Here is a 22,745-nt window from a genome sequence, read left to right as displayed (position 1 = left end):
TGGTAGCTTTTAAAATAAAGAGTGATATTTAATACCTTTCCCTTGAAACCTAAGTAATGTTTTGAAGAAGCAGCAAAGCATGGTTTAGTGGAAAAAATATGAGAATGTGTTCCTGTAGGTTTTAGAAAGTATGTGTTGGCTTTAAAAAGAAAAAAAGAGCAGGTGAATCATACTTAGGGGGCAATGTCATAAGTAAATGAGCTTTTTAAAATTTATTTAAGGGAAGAAGGGATAAAGGAAGCATACAGAGATGTGGGATTATTTAATTGGTTAGAAAATCCATGGCTGATGATTAAGGCTTTCCCTTTTACTTGAGTAGCATTTGGAAGTTATTTTAGATTTGAAAAGAAGATATGGACAGAAAATTATGATTTGAGCAAGTGGATTTTATTGCTTCACATGCTTGATCTTGACTGAAGAATAGTGAGGAGTGTAGTGATCAGGTTGAAAGGGGCAGGTGCTTTGAACATACTTTCCACCCTTTCATATGTCATACAGAGAAGGTTGACTACAGAAATCTTTAACTAAAAATTAAATTCAGCCCGTCCGCCTGGAGTAGATAGTGCTGAATAAGTGGGGAGTATTCACAAGTGGTATTAAGAGGTAGCTCTTTCAGCATGCAACATTAATAAATGCTTGGATTTGTGATTAAATTACTTTCAGCAATGGTATTTTAAAGTATTAATTCATGTCCCAGTATTAGATTTTTTCCCTCATGCATTTTATACACTTTTACATTAAAATTTTCCCAATCTTGCTATTACTATAATGCCTGAAGAATTTTTCTTAATAGAACTTTCAGCTTGAGTGGGAAGCCAAACTTGAATATAAGATTTGTTTTTGCTTTAAAAGAAAATTCAAATTTTAATCTTATTAAATTCACTCATGAGAGGAAATTATTTTTAGGTCTTTTAATTTAATATAAGAATATGATGACTTTTTCATTATTTCCTTCCGGGCATGTTTTGGTATAAGGTAAGCATGCTGTTTGTCATTGCTCTCTCCAGCCATTCATGTCTTGCACTTGAGATTTATTACATATGTTGCCTTGAGAGACCCTGGAAATATTGAATTCACATGGTGTACTAGTAATTAGTTTTTAGGAACTGTAGTACAGAATCCCCTGGATTTTGGAGACAAAAAGCAAGAAAGGTCCCTAGAGGAAAGATCTTCTAGTAAAAATCATGTAGGTGTGACTCTGTATACACTCTACTTTTCATTCAGTGCTGCCTCTTCCAGTGAAATGTATGTGTCTTGAAGACAGTGCTTATCTTAATCATAGGTTTTAAATGCTTAGATGGTTCCCTTTGTGTGGTAAACATTTAGAATGTTGGTAGAATGAACAAAGTCGTTCATCCTGAAGTGATGAATCATAAATTCATTCCTCATTAGCCAGGGGTTTTCCTAAATCTCTTCTTAAGACCCAGATGAATTCTCATAGAAATATGACTGAATAATAACTGTTTCTAACCACAGTCATGCATTTCCAGGTTATAATAAAGCTGGTGTCAGACATTCATATATGTATTATATAATAGTAAGGTCTATCTTGTGACTGAATCAAAATTCTTGTTGCCCAGTAGGCACACAATAGTGCTAGCTTTTGTTTCCTTTTTCTGTTACCCCTATGTTTTAAGTCAGGATCACTGTAAGCATTACTAGTGGTAGGGGAAATTACCTTTCTCTTCGAGCAAATATTCATAGCAGATTCACTTTTGACACATTCAGATTTATAATTCTGCTAAGAAAAAGAAGTCAGAGTAACAGACAGTCTAAACTGGTACACAGTATAAACCGGAGAGTAACTCGCCCAGTTTTACAGTATTTTCTGACTGGGTTTTCTAGTCACACATCATTCTAGAATTTCATTTTATTTGCCCATTTGTGTACACATTCACCCACATGCATGTGCACCCATATACGCTTATCTTTGATGTAGTGGTTTAAACTAGCAGGTTTTACAGAAGTTACTTCTCTGTCAAATATGATAGCCTCCCTACCCTCCAAAAAATTTTTGTTTGATTTTATGCCCTTTAAAACCACTTTATTTATAAAGAACTAAGTTTGTAAAAACTGTTATTGGCAAGGGGCTGCAGTAGCTCAAGAAACAAATGTGATAAGAGTCAAGTTTCGTACTAAGAATAAGGTTTTTCTCTATTCTCACTAGTGATGCGGCTGTAAGCTTAATACTGTTCTTTTTGTTTCCCTGATTTTTACTGTAAATTACATTTGATTTCATATTACATCATTGAAAATGAAGAATGTTATCTCTGAATACAGTTTTTTCCTTTCCATTCAAGATAAACTCTCATTGGAAGGAATAGTGGTACAAAGAGCCGAATGCCGACCTGCTGCCAGTGAAAACTACATGAGATTAAAGAGGTAGTGTTTTGTAACTTGAAATGATTCAATTTAAAATGATTAGATTGCCTTTTGACTGCATGAAAACTACATTTATTGTTGCAGATATTTGCTTAAAAGACCGTTTGGTTTTAAAACCAAATAAGAGTATTTTGGGTGCTAAGGAGCTTCCAGAACCTGGGTTGTTTATTTGAGGTACTTTAAGCTATTGTGTTAATATATTTGGAATCAGTTTTAGATACTTTTTCTAGTTGTCCTTTTAAATCCTGATTCTCTAAAGACATGTAATAAGGCTTTTGCTCTATTTTATTTTCTAAGGCTGTAATTTTCCTAGTATGTATGTATGTGTGTAAAGATATACACACATATACATAAATATACACACATAGGGAAATATATATCTAGATGCCATATTGTATAAAGCAAGTGTAGTTGCTGAAGTATTACTTTCTCTTGATCTATAGAGAACTTTTTTTTTAAATAAACTTAAGCACTGTTAAGAGATTTTGCTTCAGAATCCTGCCCCCAACTTTTGTGTGTATATAACATTTTATAATTAGTACTTAAAGATGATGATTGCAGATTCTTAATATCTCAAATATTATGACTTTGAAATAGTTAACAATTTTTTAAACCCTGAAATGTATTATACCTGCTTTATAGTTTTTATTTGCTATATTTCAGTTCCATGAGATTTAGAATTATGAGTCCGCTTGTTTGTTTATTCAGCCCTTACTGTCTGCCAGGTGCTTTCTTAGGAACTGGAGAAAACAGTATGTGCACAGAATGGCCCATAGTCTCTGCCCTGATAGAGCTTCCACTTCAGTGGGCTGAGCTGCACCATCTGTGGTGGTTGAGCACCTTTCTCAGTGGCAGCAACAGCATCTTGGATGTCAGCATTTTCATTTGTGAAAGAGGCTGGTTGATGAACTTGATCGTGTCAGAATTTTATGTCATCTTTTAAATTTCCCCCCTTTCTCAATTATGTGGACTCTGTCTCCTGGGAACGAACAGAGAAACTGGTTTCTTATCTAATTATTCGGGCGGGGAGATAGCTCAGTTGGTAGAGTGCTTGCCTTGTAAGCACAAGGCCCTGGGTTCGATCCCCAGCACCCAAAAAAAAAAAAAAAAAAAAAAAGATTCTTATCTAATTATTCCTCTTATTTAAATGCCTCCCCAGGGCAAGTGAAAATGGATGACAATCAAAATGAAACATTTTATAACAGAAATAGCTTTGGAAAACAGAAGATGTTCATTCTTTGTTTAGTAAAGGTTATCATATGATACAGGTCTTTTGAAGACTTATCTTTTCTAAATAACTATTGAAATAGAAAAAATAAAAACTGCAAAATCTGGTTACTGAGCTGCTCACCAGTATCTTTTTCTGTGATCTTCATTTCTTTTAAAGGGTTCAAAGATTCCTGATGAAGAGGCAAGCCACCTGCTCTGTTTGTAAAATGGCTGCCTTTCTCTTACCAAAATGAAAATGAAAATAATTTAACCTTTTAACTATGCGAAAAATCCAGCCATTTATATATTTTAATCCTTAATTCAACTGATTTAGGAAGGGAAGTGGGGTGAGTCAGGAGGTGATGATCATCTGAGTTTCATGAAGTAGATGATCGATGACATCAGTCTTGAAGGCTGAGATTCTTTTTTTTGTTTAACCACGTTAGAAAAACGGGGGAGAAGAATATTCAATATAAAACAAAACACAGACGCAATAACATGGTATGAGGAATAGTTCAGGGATCCGTGTGTCATTCTGTAAGCCTGGAATGCAGCATTCGTGAGAGATAACAGAAGCTGAAGCCCAGGCTTCTGTCTTGAATGCTAAACTTATATATATATAAAAACCTGAATAAATTCCTGTAAACATTTCAACTATATCAGAAACTGAACTTCAGATCATCCCCACCAAAACCTGTTCACGAACAGTCTCTCATCTCAGATAATTCCAAGTCTGTCCTCTCATTTCCACAGTCAGAAAACCTTGGTTTCATCTTGATGTCTCCCTCACCCCATTGACTTTACCTTCTTAATATTTACACTTTTTGAAGTCTGGCAGTTTCTGAAATCCACAGGTGCGTCCATTATTTATCATATGGATTACTGCAGTCACCCTTCACCAGTTTCTGCTCCTCCCTTGTCCCTTGATGGCCTGTTCTCTGTGTAGTACACAGAGGAGGATCACTTCTTTTAAAATCAGAGTCAAATGGTGCCATTCCTCTGCACACTTGTTATTTGCAGTGCTCCTGTGTAAAATCCAAGTCTTTGTGATAATGGTCAGCAGGGGCCTGGATCGTCACTCTACCACTCCCTATACTTCTCTCTGTCCTCTCCTTTTTCCCTTCCCCCTCCTTCTCTATGTTCCAACCACACCACTCTCCTCATGGTCCTTGAGCTCTCTAGATGTGGTTCCACATTGGGTCTTTTGTACTGTCTATTCTTTTCTGCCTGGGACAGCCTTTCTCCAAATGACTGCATGGCTCCTCACCTTCCAACTCTCTTCTCAAATACACCTTTTTACTAAGACCTACCTTGGCCACCTTACCTCCTTCTGTACCTGTATTTTTCTTTATATCACCTCCTAATAAACTGTATAGTTTACTTGTATTTATTGCACCTTTTCTCTGCTACTGTTAAACCTCCCATGTGAGCAGGTTTTGGGGGGGTGGTTTTTAGCTTAATTTTTTGGTACTTGTTATTTTGTTCACTCACACACATATTTAGAATAGTTCATAACATAGTAATTAGTAACTACTGAATGACGTGAATGTATGGCAAAAGATAAGGTTGAAATGTTAAGGAGTTTTTATGTAAGAAATTTTATGTAAGAAATTCAAAATTATGTACTGGGCTATTATAGAGAGGTACAGAAGAATTTTAAGCTGAATGGTTTGTGAAAGGATTTGTATTTTAGACAGATCATTTGACCATAGTATGAGAACTAGTAGCAGGAGGTAAGCTAGAGGCCTAATGAAATAACCCAGGTATAAAATATATGAAGGACTAAAAACAACATGGTTCCAGTCAGAAGGGAAGTGAGAAACTAGGTTTTGAGGATATTTAGAGATGGAATTAGTGGTATTTAGCTCAAACTAGAATGGTTGTAGGATGGAGGATTTCTCTAGTTGGAGATGGCCCTTGTGACTTTGGTACATATCAGGCTATGACTATCCCAGATTGACACCGTACCATCCTATACATTGCACAAGAAGATTTATACCCTTGGAGGGGAGAGTATGGACATTTTTGTAGTTCCCATGTTTGTTTTATTTAAATTCTAGTTGACAATATACCTAAAAGACTTGAAGCAGAAAGTACTTAGAGTTGCAATAACAACACTAATGATTAAACTCTCAAAATAGCAAAGTAATGTGTAATAAGTTGTAGCTCATTTATTTTATTTATAATTGCTGAACATTTTTAATGTATGCTATTATCACTAAGGTGAAGCTCAAATTTTTTAAAAAATATCACAGGATACTCTTCTGGTCTAGGGGTTTATAGTCATTGAACCTGCAAAACACACACAAAGGGTTTTTTAAAGAATCTACTTACCAGTGCTAAAGTAGCTACAGGAGTAGAAATTCTCAGTGCCATTGAATATAAGATGAAAAGTAAGGTTTCCAGATGTAGGTAACATTAAAGTAGAAGTGTTTGAGAACAGAATTGGCAAGTCAATACTTGAGATATCTTATCCCTAGATATTTCACACACATGCTCAAAGGTTTTTCAGGGACTCTTATGACTGCCTTCTCCTTAATGATATTCAAGTTTTTTGATAATCTGGTACTTGCCTCATTTTCTAACTTCATTTTCAGCTCTTTCCCTTTACGTAGACATCATAGAGTGTATCACACTTGGGGTTGTTAGATATGCTAGGCACTTTCCCATCTCATACCTTTGTTCTTATGTGCTGCATTCTCCACCGAGAACTTCTAATCTATCTCTGCTAAGATCTTTCTTGGTCCTTGAAACCAGCCCAGGTTGGGATGTAGGCTCAGCAGTAGATGAGCATGCACCGGATCCTGAGTTTCAACTTCCAGCACCACACACACCACACACACAAACACAAAAACCTAGGTGTCACTCAACAAAACCATCTCCTAGTTTACATTGCCCCATCCATTAGGATCTGGCATTCCTCTTTTCTACTTTCCTTTTTTTAAATTTTTTATTTTTTAATTTTGAGACAGGGTTTTGCTAAGTTGAAGAGGCTAGCTTTGAACTTGTGATCCTCCTGCCTCAGTCTCCAAAGCCCCTGTGATTATGCATATGTGTCACCATGCCCAGCCCTCTTTTTCAGCATTCTCATATACTTACTCTTCTTTGATGGTATATATATAAATACTGTCTTATGTTTTCTCTTGTTAGGGAGTCACATCTTCTGTAAGATTGTAAGTATCCTGTGAGTGTTGTGTTCTTCCTTCTTGCCTTCTCTCTCTTCTTTTCTTTCTGTATTCTCCATCATAGTACATTATGAATAATGAATATCCAAAAACAGTTTTGGATTGAAATGAATTAAAGTAGAAAGGAATTGGCAAAACTACATACGAAACATGGGAATCATCAGTATTCAGCTTCTGTAAGTTTTTTCCCTAAGAACTATTCTGAAAGCTAGATTCTTTTTTCAGTTTTTATACATACATATGTGTGTGTTGTGTGTGTGTGTGTGTGTGGTGTGTATGTGTATGCAACACCCACACCCCTGCTCCTTGAAGAGAAGGGGATTGCAAAATAAATGTAGCACCATTTTATAAAAACACAGTCTGGGAGCGTGTCTCAGTGGTAGAGCATTTGCCTAGCATGTGTGAGACCTTGGGTTCAGTCCCTAATCCCCAGAAAAACATTCATACAAAGTAAAATGAATAAATAAAATGCACACACATATACATCATACATACAGAGTAAGAAATGACTAATCTTCCAGTTACAGTGAACTAGAAGAGAAAGCACTTTTTCAATGAACCTGTCCTGACATAGTTCAGTGGATTTTTAAAATCAGTGAGTTTTCCCTGTATTATATTTTAGCAAATGATCTCTGAGCTAACTCTTAGTAACAAAAATTACTATTACAAAGTGTAATGTTTATAATAATGTATTTATAAATAATGTTCTTTAAGAATGATCAGTCTTATTTCAGTGGGAATTTTATTTTAGTAATCAATTCTTATTATAGCTTTCTGCTATTAAATTTTGCCTGATGAATTATCCCATTATGAGAATTATATATTAATCAAATGTGAGTAAGATGCTGTCATTCATTTAGATATAGGTGGAAATTAAGTATCAGTAAGCCCAAGAAATGTGGAAATCCTTTTAGAAGTGAAATTCAGATCAAGAAAATAAATGACTACACTGTATCTTTTTTTTTTTCATCAGATCCCATCATATACAAAATCCTGCAAGAATCTAGTTAGCCACAAGAAAAATATGAAAAGAAAAAGGAGAAAAGGAAAAAATAAAACTTCACTAGTCTCAAAGTTCTACTAATCCAACTTTTCTTATGGAGAGGAAAAATGTTCTGTTACTTCTATTTGACATTTTTTCACATTGATCTGAATATTAAGAGATTTACTTTAAATTGGTAAATGTAGTTAATATCAGGTCACATCTGATATACTAATTAAAATTGATTTATTTGGTTATTTTATTAACTTTCATTTTGTCTCTTGAATTTCTCCTTAATTTTTGAGTAGTATATTATATGGTCACATTTAATAATTCCTGTTTTACTTTTTTCTTAAACATGAGGCTACTTCATAATTTGTTTTTCTTATAGGAAAATCATAGCAGTAGGAAAATATATAGCTTTTGAAGCTCTGCATGTTTATGTCATTAATTCATCTAAAAATATTGCCTTAAAAATGTTATTTTTAATTCTTTAAGTATTTGTGGATTTTCTTCAAAAGCAAAAAGAAACCTAAGAAAATCCTTTTCATATGAGAACTTGTAGAGAGCAGAACGGTGAAAAATCTGAGCTTTTTCCTATGTTAGGATACCAGACATGGGGATGCAAGTTATGATTCACATTCTTGCCTGGGAAAGGTTACCATGCTGTATACTTGCCTAGATTCCTAATGGCAGATATATGGTTAAAGATGTCTTAAAATGACAGATGAATTAAAAATAAGGAGATCATATCATTTATCATTCAAACAGGATTCTTTTTGAAAGTGAAAGTGGGGTACTAGCCAGAGAGAACACCACACTATAGCAACAGGGTAAACTGCAACTGTCCCAGATAAACTGGAACTTACACTTACTCCTAAGTACTACCATTTACAGGAATTGAAGGATAAGAGTCAAATAATGAAAGTGCTGGCAGTTAGAAAATTTATACTAGAAATTCTTGATGAGAACAACCCACTCTGGGGAACAGAAACTATATTGTACTTCTCACATAATCTTATAACCAGGGAAATTTGGTATGGAATTTTTACTTCTGGTGATCTTATTTGAAATAGATTTTGATGAATGTCAAGGTTAATAGCTAATGTATTTAAATAAGTTAGTGTGGTTTCCTTTGTAAGTAGTAAACCCACTGCAGACTAAATAAATCACGGCTACATAGTGAATCCACTGTTACTGTGAACTTCGGCCTTGCCTTATCTAGGAGTTCACAGTGTCGTCAGCACTCTACTCTTCTCATTTTCTTGGTTCTGTCTTTCTCCAGCTCAACTATCCCCAGCTGGCTTTACTCCTAGTAATAAGATGATGTCTTCTGACTCCTGACTCTTATTCATATGGTGTCCCTGAAGTTAAATGACTGTCTTTTTGCCAGCCATTAAACGGAACTCTTTGCTACCTTCAGTGAGTCAACACAGATTCTCAGTCTATTCCTGAACAATAACTTTGTCAATGAAGATGGTATTTTATGAACTGGTTAGGGCACACCTGTGAGTATATAGGTGGTAGGGTCAACCTCATCCAAAGCAAATGACTGATGCTCAGGGAAGGAGTGGAGTGGAGGCTTAGGGAGGTGTCACAAGTTCCATGACAAACCTGTTCTACCAGAAAGCATCTTAGGGATAGGAAGCATTCTTCAGAGACAAGTCACATCCCTGGTTACTTCCCTTGAGGAAGGACCATTTTATCTCTAAAAAGGGTCAAAATTTTATTAAAAAGCAATTCTAAATAATGGGACAGGTAGCTCAGATGTTGGACTCTAATGACAGATTGCCTGGTTTCAAAGACCAGTTTCCTACCAGTATGATCTTGGAAGAATATTCCTTAAGGTCTAACAGGAAGGCTGGTTCCAGGATCAACCCATGGTTATATGGATTAGAGACAAGTGCTCTACCACTGAACGACATCCCTAGCCCTCCTCAAGGACTTCTTGATGATTAATATTATGTGTACATCAGAAACTTAGGTGATCTCATTTATAAATCTATTTTTTGGATATTTAGAACCTTTCTGGAAAGTGTAAAGGACACAAATCCTGAAATTTTCCCAGGTTGTATTTGGAAATAGTCTCATCATCCTCTCCTACAGGGATACTGTGTCTGGTCACTCTCCTGAGGTACCCAAGTATATAACTTTTAAATGTGGGGCTCTCATGTCTTTTTTCTTTAATCACAGATTTAAAAAAAAAAAAAATCAGGAACAGAAAGTCCTTCTGAAAAGATACCCAAGGAAAGAAGACAACTTTTCTCTTGTTATACTGCCCTGTTCCCACATCTTTTCCTCTTGAATCATTCCTTTTTAATCACCCATCCACAAGTGAAGAATGGTGTGAAAGAAGCTGAATGCCTTCATTAAGTTATTGGTTTGTTTTTGATTTTGCAGGCTGGAGATCAACCCACAGACTCATGCATGCCAGACAAGTGCTTTACCACTGAGCTACATCCCTAGCCTGGATGTCTTTGTTAAATGCAGTAATTTATAATACAGAATATTTTATAAATAGCTGTAATAAAATTGTAAAAACAGTAAGCTGTGCCATAGAAAGCTAGTAAGGTGGTTTACCTAAAAATTTTAAAAGACCTAAAACAGCTCTCACAGGGAATGCTATTTGGTACAAGGAAGACTCCTTAGAGAGATTTTTGGGTAGTGACCACCCCCTTTCTTCCAGAGACCATAGCACCATCTCTCTTGTCGCCTTTGCATTGTAGATGCCCTAGAGAATACTTTCATGATGAAATAAGAATTTCCAAATATGTGTAAAAACTTCTGGGAAAATTGTGAAAAAAATTAAAGTTTTGACCCACACAGTAGCTTTATTTATATATTCCTCCTTAAGTCTTCTGCTATTTTCACTTACAGTAGGAGAAGTTTTTCCAGGTTCTGAATTCTGCCTCTCTCTGAACATCTTGTCTTCTTTGAAATTCCCCACCTTTCTGTCTTCTCTGTGCTTTTCTCAGCTGGTGGCTCTCCTGAGATACCCAAAGTGTCATTTTAAAAAACATAGGCCTGTAAGTCTTTTGTAATCAATATATATATATATATAGATATATATATATATATATATATATATATATTTTTTTTTTTTTTTTTTTTTTTTTTTTTTTTTTAAGGCCAGAGAAAAGCAAGTTCCTCTGGGTTCTGGCCTCTTCTTTTTCTGTTGCTATTGCATCTCAAGTGTGTACTTTATCAAAACCCGGTCACTTTCACTCTGCCCCATGTTCATCATGTGCTTTCCTGCCCTGCTATCTGCCAGCACTCTGCTTTCTGTGAGCCAAACTCCCATTTATTCCTTAAAATATAGTTTCAAATGTCAGATCTCTGCAGCTGTTTTCTCTCCATACAGGACAAAAACTATCTCCACCAAGCCCCTATTCTAACAAACCACTGAATCACATTTTGCTTTTTTGTTTGTATTACTTTTGTCTATGTCTCTACTAGATTGTGAACTCTTGAGGGTGAGAGACTGTGTCTTGTTCATCTTTGTTCTAGCAACTTTATGTTCTGTGAACACTAGTCCAGATCAGCATTTTAAAGTAAGAATTTATAGTTATCCCTTGATTAATGAATCTCCAGAATTGACGCTTTTTAGAAAATGCATTTAGCTGTGTTTAAGGTTAAAATTATCAAGTCCTGAGCAACAATATTGGCATGTGATGATGTTTGTACAAAGCCTCACAGCTTCATAGGATAAAAATACCTCAGTACACAATTTCTCTTTGTTCACTCACAGTGAAAATCAACAGGGTTAACCTGAGGCAAAACTGTGAATATGGAAAGTTTGTCTTTATTATCTGCCTATTCCTTTTATTTCTTTTTCCCCTACCTATCTCTTCTTAGGCATCTACTTTTTATCCTGATCCCTTTTATTCTATTAATTTTGAATACATTTAAAAATAATGGGCATAAGTCAAACTGGGCATTTGACTTTAAACCTTTTATTACTGAATGTGAAATAAAAGCCATTAGATTCAAGGTATTTGAGTGAGCAGAATTGTTCCCCCACCATGGGAAAAAAGAAGTTATTGAAATTATGCCATTTATAGATTGATTGACTCCAAACACAAAATTGAGTGGTGATTTTAGTTTATTGGGGGATTTGTCACCAGGACAATCATCTCTGCTTCCTGGACCAAATAGGTAGGTCTAGTCTAGTTGCATGTGTTGGAAATCTGAGGGGTTAAAACTGACTGTTGAAAGTGACCCACAGAAGTGGCCAAATTCCCTAAACAGAACCAGAACTCTCTTGCCAACTAGTCCATATGATGCCATTATACAGACTAGAATACATGATCCTTCCTCAAAAGTCTTTATTATCTGTTAGAAAATAGTGGTAATTTACAGATTTTGTTAAACAAAACATTACTGCCAACTGCTAGAAACTGTCACAGTAATTAATATGAGTCTTTGTTGTCTTTGATATGAATGTGCCTTCCATGTGGCACCATTGTTCACTACAAAACAGGCAAACCTAAGAAGGAGCTGCACCCTACAGATTGCTGCAGGCCTATTTTTGTGTCCTGTTTTCTTATCAGTTTAAAGTTTAGGATGCTTTTCCTGGTCCTTGCAGGCACTGGAGCCTTCAAACCTTGGTCTGATGCCCTGAAGTGTTTTGACTAAGCAGCCAATACCACATTTTCTTCTGTTTTAGAATGAGGATCCCATTTAGTACATCGAATCTGTAGACTACTAAATGGCCTAGTATTGTTAAATGTTGTTAATGAAGTCTATAACTTAACTATTAGGAAGAACTAATTTAGACTTTGATATGATCAGAATTTAAATATTCTTAGCAGTTTGTCACCCAAAGTTCAAGAAGTCATGACCATAAACTCATATTGCCTTTCTTGCTTGAAACTACTGCAGTTGTCATGGAATATATGTAAAGAAAATTGAATTTTTAAAAGCAACCTTTCAGTTTGTAAGTAGAATTATTTTAAAGCAGTCTTTCAGTTTTTAAGTAGTCAAAGATAAGTTGGTTTAGAAGACACAGACTAGAGAAAATGATTTTCAGTGAGAAGTCAGCTTGCAAGATGGGTCACTTACCTCCTAAATGGCTTTGTATCATATGAATTAGATGTTCTTTTTAGTTACTATGCTTTTGGTGGGGGCAAACCTTATTTCTCCTTTCAAAAAAGAGAAAATTGAGTTATAGAAAACAAGTGATTTGTCCAGGCTCACATTTTACAAATGGCAAAGCTGGAATTTGAACCCAGGTCTGATAGATACCAAGGGACTATTAATAGGTTGTGTCTTTCAGCTTTCACATTTTCAAAGGTTACCTATCAGTAGGAAAAAGAGAAGGGAGCTTGTACTCTTTCTTTCCTCTCTAGAATTAGATGCCCTTGCTTTAAAACACCACAACTTGAACCAATACTGTTATTAGTACTATGGTTCTACTATATTACATTCATAAGATTTATATAAGACATATAACTGTTCTGTTCTTTCAGTTTGGAATTTCTGTCTACTTTCTGATACTGCGATTTTAAAGTGAACTTTGGTGTCATAACTTAATTTGAATTTCAGAGATTCCTATATCTGCAGGAGAGAGGTAGAACATTAAGTGATTTAATGAATCTATGTAGTTTATTATTTTACTTCTATAAAGTTTGTGTGAAATCTGGAATTCTTTTAAGTAGTTTTGATGAACTAAGTAGTTGTGCTATTTTGAAAATATGCTTCTCAAATGTACTGCAGATTTTTTAAATTATCATGTACTATATACTGATTTTTTAATGACTCTGGAGTCCACAGATTCTCTAAATTCTTTTCTCATAATGTGTTTATAGATTTGGAAAAAACCCAGAAGAAGGAATTAATAATAATGTTTAAGCAGAAACTCTTCTGAATACAGATTCAGAAATAACTACATGATTTACAGAACCTAGAGCAAATTAAAAATATGGGCTCATAAATTATTAAAAATTTCAAAATGGTGACAGCAGTGCATTAAACCAAGCATAGGGCCTTTCTACTTGGAAGCCCAGAGTGACTGCATAGGGCACTCCTCTGTGAAGCTGGCCCTAACTAGTGACTTCTGTCTTCCTTCTATCAGCCTTTCTTCATAGATCAGTTAGTCATCAGTATAGATCTGATCATAATATGTTCCTGCTTATTGCAGTTAAATAAAATTTACAAGATCCTGACTGACCTAGACTTAAAAACTTATCTCATCCTGAAGCTTCTTCAACCTCTTCTTCCACCACACTCCTCTCTCATTCGAAGGGCAGCAGCCAGGGTGGCTACCTTTTTGTCCATCAGATAGAGCAAGAACGGTCCCGTCTCAGGGCTCTTCTTTCTGCCTGAGCACATGCCTTTTCACCAGGTCTTCTAGTGCAGCATCCTTTCTATCCTCAGTTCTCAGATTATATGACATCTCCTCAGATAGACTCTTCCTGACCTTTCCTCGGTGAAATAGGAATTTTCTTCCCAAGACCACAAACTAGTTATTTGCTATGCCATTATTTGGGTTTATTATATTCTTAACACTTATTACTGTATGGAACTATCTTTTTTTTTTTTTTCAATTAAGGAAACCACTTTTAAAGTTCACAGGCTTTTATTTTTTTTACATTTATTATGCCATGAATTCATAGGGAATAGGTTCCAGCAGTTCAGGGTCCTTTCCATTTGTTCTCACAAAATGTGCTTCTCTAGGTGAAGAAGGCTGGCGTTTCAGCTGAACCCAGGTACCTTTCTCTTTGGCTTCCTTCTTTTTTCTGATCATTTTCCTTCACACATTTCAGGAAGCTGCCTCAGCTCTTGGAGTGCTTAATATGCTCAATATGCAGTTAATTCTCTTGGCAAGAATCTTGCCCTTAACTTGCTTATTCACAAAAATGCCAACAGCATGCTGGGTAGCATTGTAGACTCTCCCAGTTTTGCCATGATAACATTTATGGGGCATTCCTTTTTGAACGGTATACTCATTCCCTTAATGTCTACAATATCACCTTTCTTGCAGATTCACATACATGTGAACAAAGGAACAACTCTGTTTTCTAAAAGGCCTAGAGAATATTTATCGGGTTCCTCTCCTCTTTCCCTTTGTGTTCGTCATTTTGGTGAATTACTGGAAGATGGTGGTTCCAGCCAAAAGGTGGAACTATCTTTATTAAATAATTATTAATTAGGACTTATTGACCATATTCCTATCACCTACCAGAGTACCTGGCACATGATAGTGTTCAGTAATATTTGTTGCATGAATAAATGTTTATTGCAGTCTTTTAGCCTCTTTGATTTTGGAGATTTATCTAAAGTTAACAGAACTTTTTCCCTCTGTTAAATTCTGCTACATTTTTATTTATTGAGTTCTCATAACATTGAATTAACTTTAAAAAGAAATATTTTCAGTCGTAGAAGGACACAATACCCTTATTTTATTTATTTATTTTTTTGTGGTGCTGAAGATTAAACCCAGTGCCTCAAATGTGCTAGGGAAGCACTCTACCACTGAGTTCAACTCCAGCCCTCAGTTAACTTTTAATTTATTCCAAAGTTGATATTTGAATCTCAATGAAATTCTTTTTTAAAATAGTATATCTTTGGTATATATGATATGATTAATACATGTATCACACTGCTATAGTTAAGATTTTAAATGTCCTCCAAAGGTCTCTTGTTAAAGTCTTGACTCCCAGAGTCGCACTATTGGCAGCTAGGAGAAACTTTAAGAGATGGAAACTTGTTTTCAAAAGTGCTGGTTGTTGAACCCAGAGCCTTGTGTAGCTAGGCAAGCACTGTACCACTGAGCTGCGTTCCCAGCTACCCCAAAAGGTGGACGTTTTAGGACTTGGGGCCTACTGGGAGGTCTTAGGTCACTAGAGACATGCCCTCAAGGGGAATAGGGGGACCCCATCCCTTCTTCTTCCTCTTTTTTGCATTCTAGTCATGAGGTGAGTGATTCTGCTCTTCTACACACTCCCTGCCATGATGTGTTGGAATACCACAGGCATCAAAAGCCTTGGGGCCAGTCCATCCTGGACTGAAACCAATGAACCAAAGTAAACTTTTTGTCTTTTTAAGTTGGTTGTCTCAGGTATTTATTATAGTAACAGAAAGTTGACTAATACACTTAGTTTGGAAAAGGAATTAGAGAAGCCATTACTTGCTGAAGTGAAGATTTTCCCCTCAAAATCAGTTGTATGCCATGATTGCAAAGGTTTCACAGCTGAAGCTTCACAAATTTATCTAAACCCAGTAAGGAAACCTTGAGCACCTATTATGTTCTTAGCACCCAGGAATGAAGAGATGAGTAAGACATTGTTCCTGCCCTTGAGTCACTCACTGTAGGTAGATTGTTTTTTGATATGTGGCATTCTGTATAGTTTCAAAAATACTAAATATGCCTCATCAACTGCAGCTAGATTTTTTTTTTAGCTTTTAAGACTTTATTTCATAGTCCAAATGATGCAAACTCTCTCTCCCTCTCATATACATACATGCACATGTTCACACATGTGCTCCCCTCCTGAGATCAATATGAACAAGAAATATTTAAAATTAATTTACCAATCTGTTGTTTACCAGTACTGTCTGGTACGCACACCACTTTTGGAGGAGGTGGGTGTAGTGACCAACAAATACCATTGTTCACAGAATTTTCAGTTCTTATTACATAATTACCTTGAATGCCATATGGCATTTTACTGTAGCTCATTAAATTACTACCGTTTATACATTGTTTGTATTATCATTAATGTATTTCAGTAGCACTGTTTTGTGATACAAAACTTTACATGTTTTTTTCTTTTTTTCATAAAAATATTATCCTTCAAGTTGAAAATAGTTCATGGAATACAGTACTATGACTTTTTCAAAAATAATCCCCATATGGACTCTTATTTAACTATGTAAAATAACTATTGCTAAACATGTTAACAAAGAAATAATTGACTTTTTTTCCCAAGGATATTTTTGCTTTGAAAATTATCTCTGTTGGTTTGGCATATTAATATTTTTCTTTCCTGGAACTTTATAGGAACCAGTTGTTTCTGTTAGTTGACTGTTTCAAATAGTTGTTATCAAATGCTTTAAAAGTTTAAAAATTAAAATTAAAAAATAAATTTCTTATGACTGGGATGTGAAGTGTCCCTCAAAAGTCATGTGTGAGATAATACAACAATGTTCAGAGGAGAAGTGATTGGGATGTGAGAGTCTTAATCTAATTAGTAAATTAATCCCTGATGGGATTGAGTGGTAACCTGAGGCAAGTGGATGTGGCTAGAGGGAGTGGTTCATTGGCGGAGTGGCTATGGGGTATATATTTTGTATCTGGAGAGTGGAGTTGCTTTCTCTTTGCTTCCTGACAATGCAAGCTGCTTCCCTCTGCCACCATGATGTTCTGCCTCACCTCAAGTCCCGAGGAATGGAGCCAGCCTTCTTAGGACTAAGATCTCTGAAACTGTAAACCCTTAAATAAACTATTCCTCTGCTACAGTTGTGCTGGTCAGATCATTTAGTCAGAGCAGGGAGAAAACTGGACTAAAACAGTTTTTAATTAATTTTAATGAATAAAATCTTTCTAAATTACATGTTATACTTATATCCAAACCTCACATACAGAGTTTATTGAGAGCATGTTAGCCTTCTCTTAATTTAGTTTTTCATATGAGCACCTGTTTTTTAATTGGGTGGTGGATGCTGTCAAGTACTATCAAGAATAGGGTTATTACCCCTTTGCAAGATGGGCCCCAGGGTATTATGGTTTGTAAGTTCTTTTGCTTGTTTTATGTAGTTCTTCAGTCCTCTTCTATCAGCTGTCATTTTGTCATGTTGTGTTACTATCTCTTGGATCCGCTCTTCTTTTTTCTGATTTAGTGTTTTTAATTTCCGGTGAGCTAGGAATCCAGTTTAAAAATTCCATCAGAATGAATAGTGTGTGTAAAAGAAACCTGAATAGTCTCTGAGTGAAGGTCTAATAGGCTTGCCTATGAGTCAAGTGCCAGAGCTGTCATGCTTGGCCTTGTGACATCTGTTTTGGTTGCTGAGAGACCTTTTTTCCCCTCCCTTTCTTGGTTCTGGTTAGGGCAGACATCATTATATTTAATAAATCACAAAGTAGAAAATATGTAGACTGTCTCATTTTAAAAGCCCTTCCTTTTAGGTCACTTGGTTTTTGTTGTTGTTAATGTGATACACTTGTACCACCCAGCAGAAGTTCAAATATATAATAAAATATTGCTAATTAAATTTCTTGACATCTTCCAAGTGCTTTTCTGTGAAATTGAATCATGCAAGTAAATGTGCTCTATCAAGCTGTTGTTTGCCAAAGTTGTTTCTTTGCTCTCTACTCAAATCTCTATCCTAGATGAAGCATGCAGTTTCAAAAAATCATTTAAGTGTTGACAACATATCAGGATGTTTTATTAGTCAGTCCCAATGTACATTCATTAAACCTCCAACATATATTGGCAGGAGGCCTTCTTTGTCAGTCATTTTCAGGTATTGTGCCTACAATGTCTAAAACAGATTTCTGTGTTTATAGGGGTTACATAGTACCTAATCTTTTTCAGACTTTCATGTGTGTATATAAACCAGCTGGGACCTTCATTAAAAATAAAGATTCTAGGACCAGGCCTCCAGAGTTTTTGATTTGGTAAGTCTGAGTTAGAGCTAGAAATAGACATTGTTCACAGACAACCTGATGATTCTGATGAGTGGTTCTTAGAGCATATTTTGATAAATACTAGTCTTGACATGCAAGAATTCTTAACAAGGTGATAAAATTTTAGTATGTAGATAAGAACAGTATAATAATATGTGTAACCTGATTGCTATTTCACCTCTAATTTAAACTACAGTCATGTACCACATAATGACCTTTTGGGCAACAGTGGACCTCATGCATAGTGGTATTCCCATAAAATTATATCACCTACTGACACTGTAGTCATCTTCATGTGTATAAGTACACTCCGATGTTCAGACAATAACTAAACCACCTAACTGTACTTCTCAGAAAGTGTCCCATTGGTTTGAAGCTATGATATTATTTGAGGAAGAATTACCTTCTTTGAATATTAATCTTATATTTAGAAGCACAACCATCACTCCATTTATTCAAGTCTTCTTTGGTATTTTTTCTATATAACATGGTTTTCTTCTTAGAGGGTTGAACATTTTTGGTAAGGTTTATCTGTATTTATGTTTCATTGCTGTTGTAAATGTATTTGCTAGAAGTCAGTAAGTTTGATATAATGCCAGTCTTTTAATAGTAATAGTGGTTTTGTGAAAAATCTTGACTAGAACTAGTGTTGTAGAGGTATTGTCCAATATGAGATGCTTTAATTGTTTTTTTGTTTCTGTTTTTCTGGGTACCAGGGACTGAACTCGGAGGCACTTGACCACTGAGCCACATCCCTAGCCCTTTTTATATTTTATTTAGAAACAGGGTCTCACTGAGTAACTTAGTGCCTCACTGTTGCTGAGGCTGGCTTTGAACTCGAGATCCTCCTGCCTCAGCCTCCCAAGCTATTGGGATTATAGGCATGCACCACTGTGTTCTACACTCTGTTTTTAAGGATGTGCTGTATATAGCTAATTACAGGTTCTGTAGTTATAACAGCACATTACTTTGAAGTTGGATTTATTTATTTATTTATTTATTGGTACTGGGGATTGAACTCAGGGGCACTTAACCACTGAGCCACATTTCTAGCCCCTTTTTTGTATTTTATTTAGAGACAGGGTCTTGCTGAGTTGCTTACTGCCTCACTAAGTTGCTGAAGCTGGCTTTGAACTTGTGATCATCCTGCCTCAGCCTCCTGAGCCACTGGAATTATAGGCATGCAACACTCTGTGCTCAGCAGTCGTCCCCCCCCACCCGCCCCCCAGTACTAGGAATTGAACTCAGGACACTTTACCCTTGAGCTACATCCCTATCCCTTTTTTAATTTATTATTTTGAGACAGAGTCTCCCTAAGTTGCTAAAACTGGCCTTGAACCTTGGATCCCTCTGCCTTGGGTTGGGGGGCACCCATCAGTAGCTGGGATTATAGGCAAACACACCCAGCTTGAACTAGGATTTTGTATTTGTGGCATTGTGTCATCAAAAGGTCATAATAGGCTGGGAGTAGTGTTCTTGCCTGTAATCCCAGAGGCTGAGGAGGTTGAGGCAGGAGAATTTCAAGTTCAAAGCCAGACTCAGCAAAAGGAAGGCACTAAGCAACTCAGTGAGACCCTGTTTCTAAATAAAATACAAAATAGGACTGGGGATGGGATGTGGCTCAGTGGTTGAGTGCCCCTGAGTTCAATCTCCAGAACCCCCCAAAAAAGATCATAATGTAACTAACACAACTGAAATACAAGTATATCTTTTGTTAGCTACAAGGGTTCTTCTGAAAATCTTCGGTGGCATTGTATTTTCATGAGGAAAAGGTAAAAAAGCATTTGGGTTTAAGTTTTCATAGTTCGCAACTTTTGTTTTTCATGAGCTTTGGCATGAAAGTTTTTTGAATGTTAGGTAATTGAATTTCTTCAGGATAAATCCAGTTCTAGGATTGATCTTTTTCGTCACCTTTTCACAGATGTTCATATCCAGCTTTTTAGTCTCAGTTGTGAATTTAAAGTTTAATTTCTTAGAGTTGAAAAATGTGCAGAAATCCTTTTTCTCACCCCTCTCTGCGTCCTTTTGATGAAGAGAGAGAGCAAAAGACCCAGCCACAGAGCAGGGAATCAGTAGGGAGTCCATCTTTCCTTATTTGCAGTCCTAAATGGCAGTCTCAGTGGCTTTTGTTATTTAATATCAATATCAGTGCCACAGCAGCTGGTCCTAAAAGGAGCTCTCTCCCTTAACAGCTCTACTATTTCCTCCTGTAATATTTTCCCCCTGGTTTGGTTCGGCTTTAGTTAGCACAAAAATCTCTTTTCTTAATTTTTCAAGCAGTTTCTTATAATTGAACCTCTTTTTTAAGAAATTCTTTTTCAATCCTAGCCCTCATTGGTGACCTTATACTGGAATTTCACATCTCTTCCAGCATTTACAGTTTCATGGAGTCACTAATGAAGTAGCCATTGGCTGTATATGCTTAGTCACTATAGCAACAGTGTCTTAGTTAGTATACACCTGGGTAACTTCATACAGTTGGACCCAAAATGCAATAATAATTCTGATTTCTGCTCAGAGGCAAGTGGAATTTTGCAGACTGGTATTTTTTAATTTGCTGAATAAAAGTTGTTTGATCCCACTGCTGTATCCTCTTGGCACCCGGCACATAGTCATAGGCTCATAGAAATTTTAATTTGTGAAAAATGATTCATACTCACACTATATATCAAAGTAGCTGACTAGAGAAACATTGCTTCCATCACCATAAGCAGCTTATTTAATTTCTAGCCTAAACCTTTTTAGGAGTCCAACAAATTGATCAGTGAGTTAGAAATTCAGGCTGCTTAGTAATCTTGAGTGCTTGGTGTTAAAACAGTTTCAAATAATTTTGGATAAGCCTTCAGTTTTTATTATAATAAATGTAAAAATTGGAAGCACTTCTCATCATAGTAATTGTACAGTCTTCTATTCTCTAATTTGTTAAGTCACTCTTCTTGAACTACATTATCTCATTTTTTCCCTCCTACACTCTCACTTTAAGTTCTTTAGTCACTACTTAAAAACCTAACACAACTTTCTACTTTTTAAATGTGTTTCTTTCAGATTTCACATAGTATGAACATGTCCTTTACAGAAAATACACATTCTCTAATAGACATTACTTGGAGAAAAATAGTTCATGGCAATAGTATTTGCAGTCTCAAGAATCTACCCTAATTGTAAATGAAGTAAAAATCATCACTGTACCATCTGCTATAAAATACATAAAAACTTGCTTTAAACCTTCATATTCATTCCCTACCTCATTTGCTTTTATTAGACATTCTCCATACTTTCAGCTCTACTTTGTGTATGAATTAAATCTGTAAAAGCACACTTCCCTTTAGTCACGTAATCTCATTTTGATCTCTATAAAAATACTGCAAATTGATATCCTTGCTAATGTCTTTGTTGGCTCTGATTCTGAATCAAAAGAAACATGGGCATATTTTGGATTGTGTTCCCTTCAGATAATATATGTTCATATATCACATGTTTTTCCTTACCTTCCTGCCTAACTCAGTTGTTGAATGGATTATGTGAGGAGTCCAAAGTTGTTTCAGTTGCCATTTGAATGTTACCTTGGCCTAATCCAAGAACACAGACATTGCCCTTGCCTTCTGCTGGCAACATTGAATAAACCTTTAAGGAGAACAGGGAAAATAACTTGATATAAAAATGCTACCACAACTGGAAAAAAAATGATAGAGGAGTTTGTGCTTTTCTACTGGTAAATTATCTTTATCATCTTTAAACATAAGGATGTGCGCAAGTTACCCAGATCATGTCAAGGCAGCTGTCATGTCTTAAACATGCAATCACAGCTGTTCATAAGCTATTTTGTAATTTTTGTCATCTGTGTATTGATGCAGAAAAATTTGTATGCATTTGAACCTATTGTAATAGTTATCCTCTGACTTATCAGAGCTATATAGTCCAGTATCTCAAACATTATGCAGGAATTATAGGCCCTAAAATAGGCCATATAGGACTGGGGTTGTAGCTTAGCAGTAGAGTTCTTGCCTAGCATGTGTGAGGCACTGGATTTGATCCTCAGTACCACATAAAAATAAATAAATAAAAAATAAGGGTATTGTGTCTATCTACAATTGAATTTTTTAAAAATGATAGAATGTGAAGTAATTTGTAAAAGAAAATTATCAAGTAAATTCATAAATTGTCAAGACTATTTTCACTCACCTCTTGTTTAGTAATGCTTTTCCTGTATTCTAAATTTAATTACCTTTGTATAAGACTAACTTTAAAAAATTAGGTTTGTCACCAGACATGGTGTCACATACCTATAATTCCAGCAGCTCAGGAAGCTGAGATAGGAGGATCACAAATTCAGTAATTTATCGAGGAGATCCTGTCTCAA

At 35.7% G+C, this 22,745-nt stretch overlaps 1 protein-coding gene across 1 annotated transcript in view; it reads left to right on the top strand.

Moving 5' to 3' along the window:
* The window catches only part of Gtf2f2 (general transcription factor IIF subunit 2), a 142,619-nt gene that overhangs the window by 82,164 nt on the left and 37,710 nt on the right, over positions 1 to 22,745 (top strand). Inside the window, exon 5 of the mRNA XM_047553142.1 lies at positions 2,301 to 2,382. Coding sequence (XP_047409098.1) covers positions 2,301 to 2,382 — 82 coding nt within the window. The remainder of the gene's footprint in view (positions 1 to 2,300; positions 2,383 to 22,745) is intronic.

The sequence above is a fragment of the Sciurus carolinensis genome, chromosome 5 (genome assembly GCF_902686445.1).
Source record: "Sciurus carolinensis chromosome 5, mSciCar1.2, whole genome shotgun sequence".
NCBI classification, from domain to species: domain Eukaryota; kingdom Metazoa; phylum Chordata; class Mammalia; order Rodentia; family Sciuridae; genus Sciurus; species Sciurus carolinensis.
This window is presented reverse-complemented; position numbering and strand designations above follow the sequence as displayed.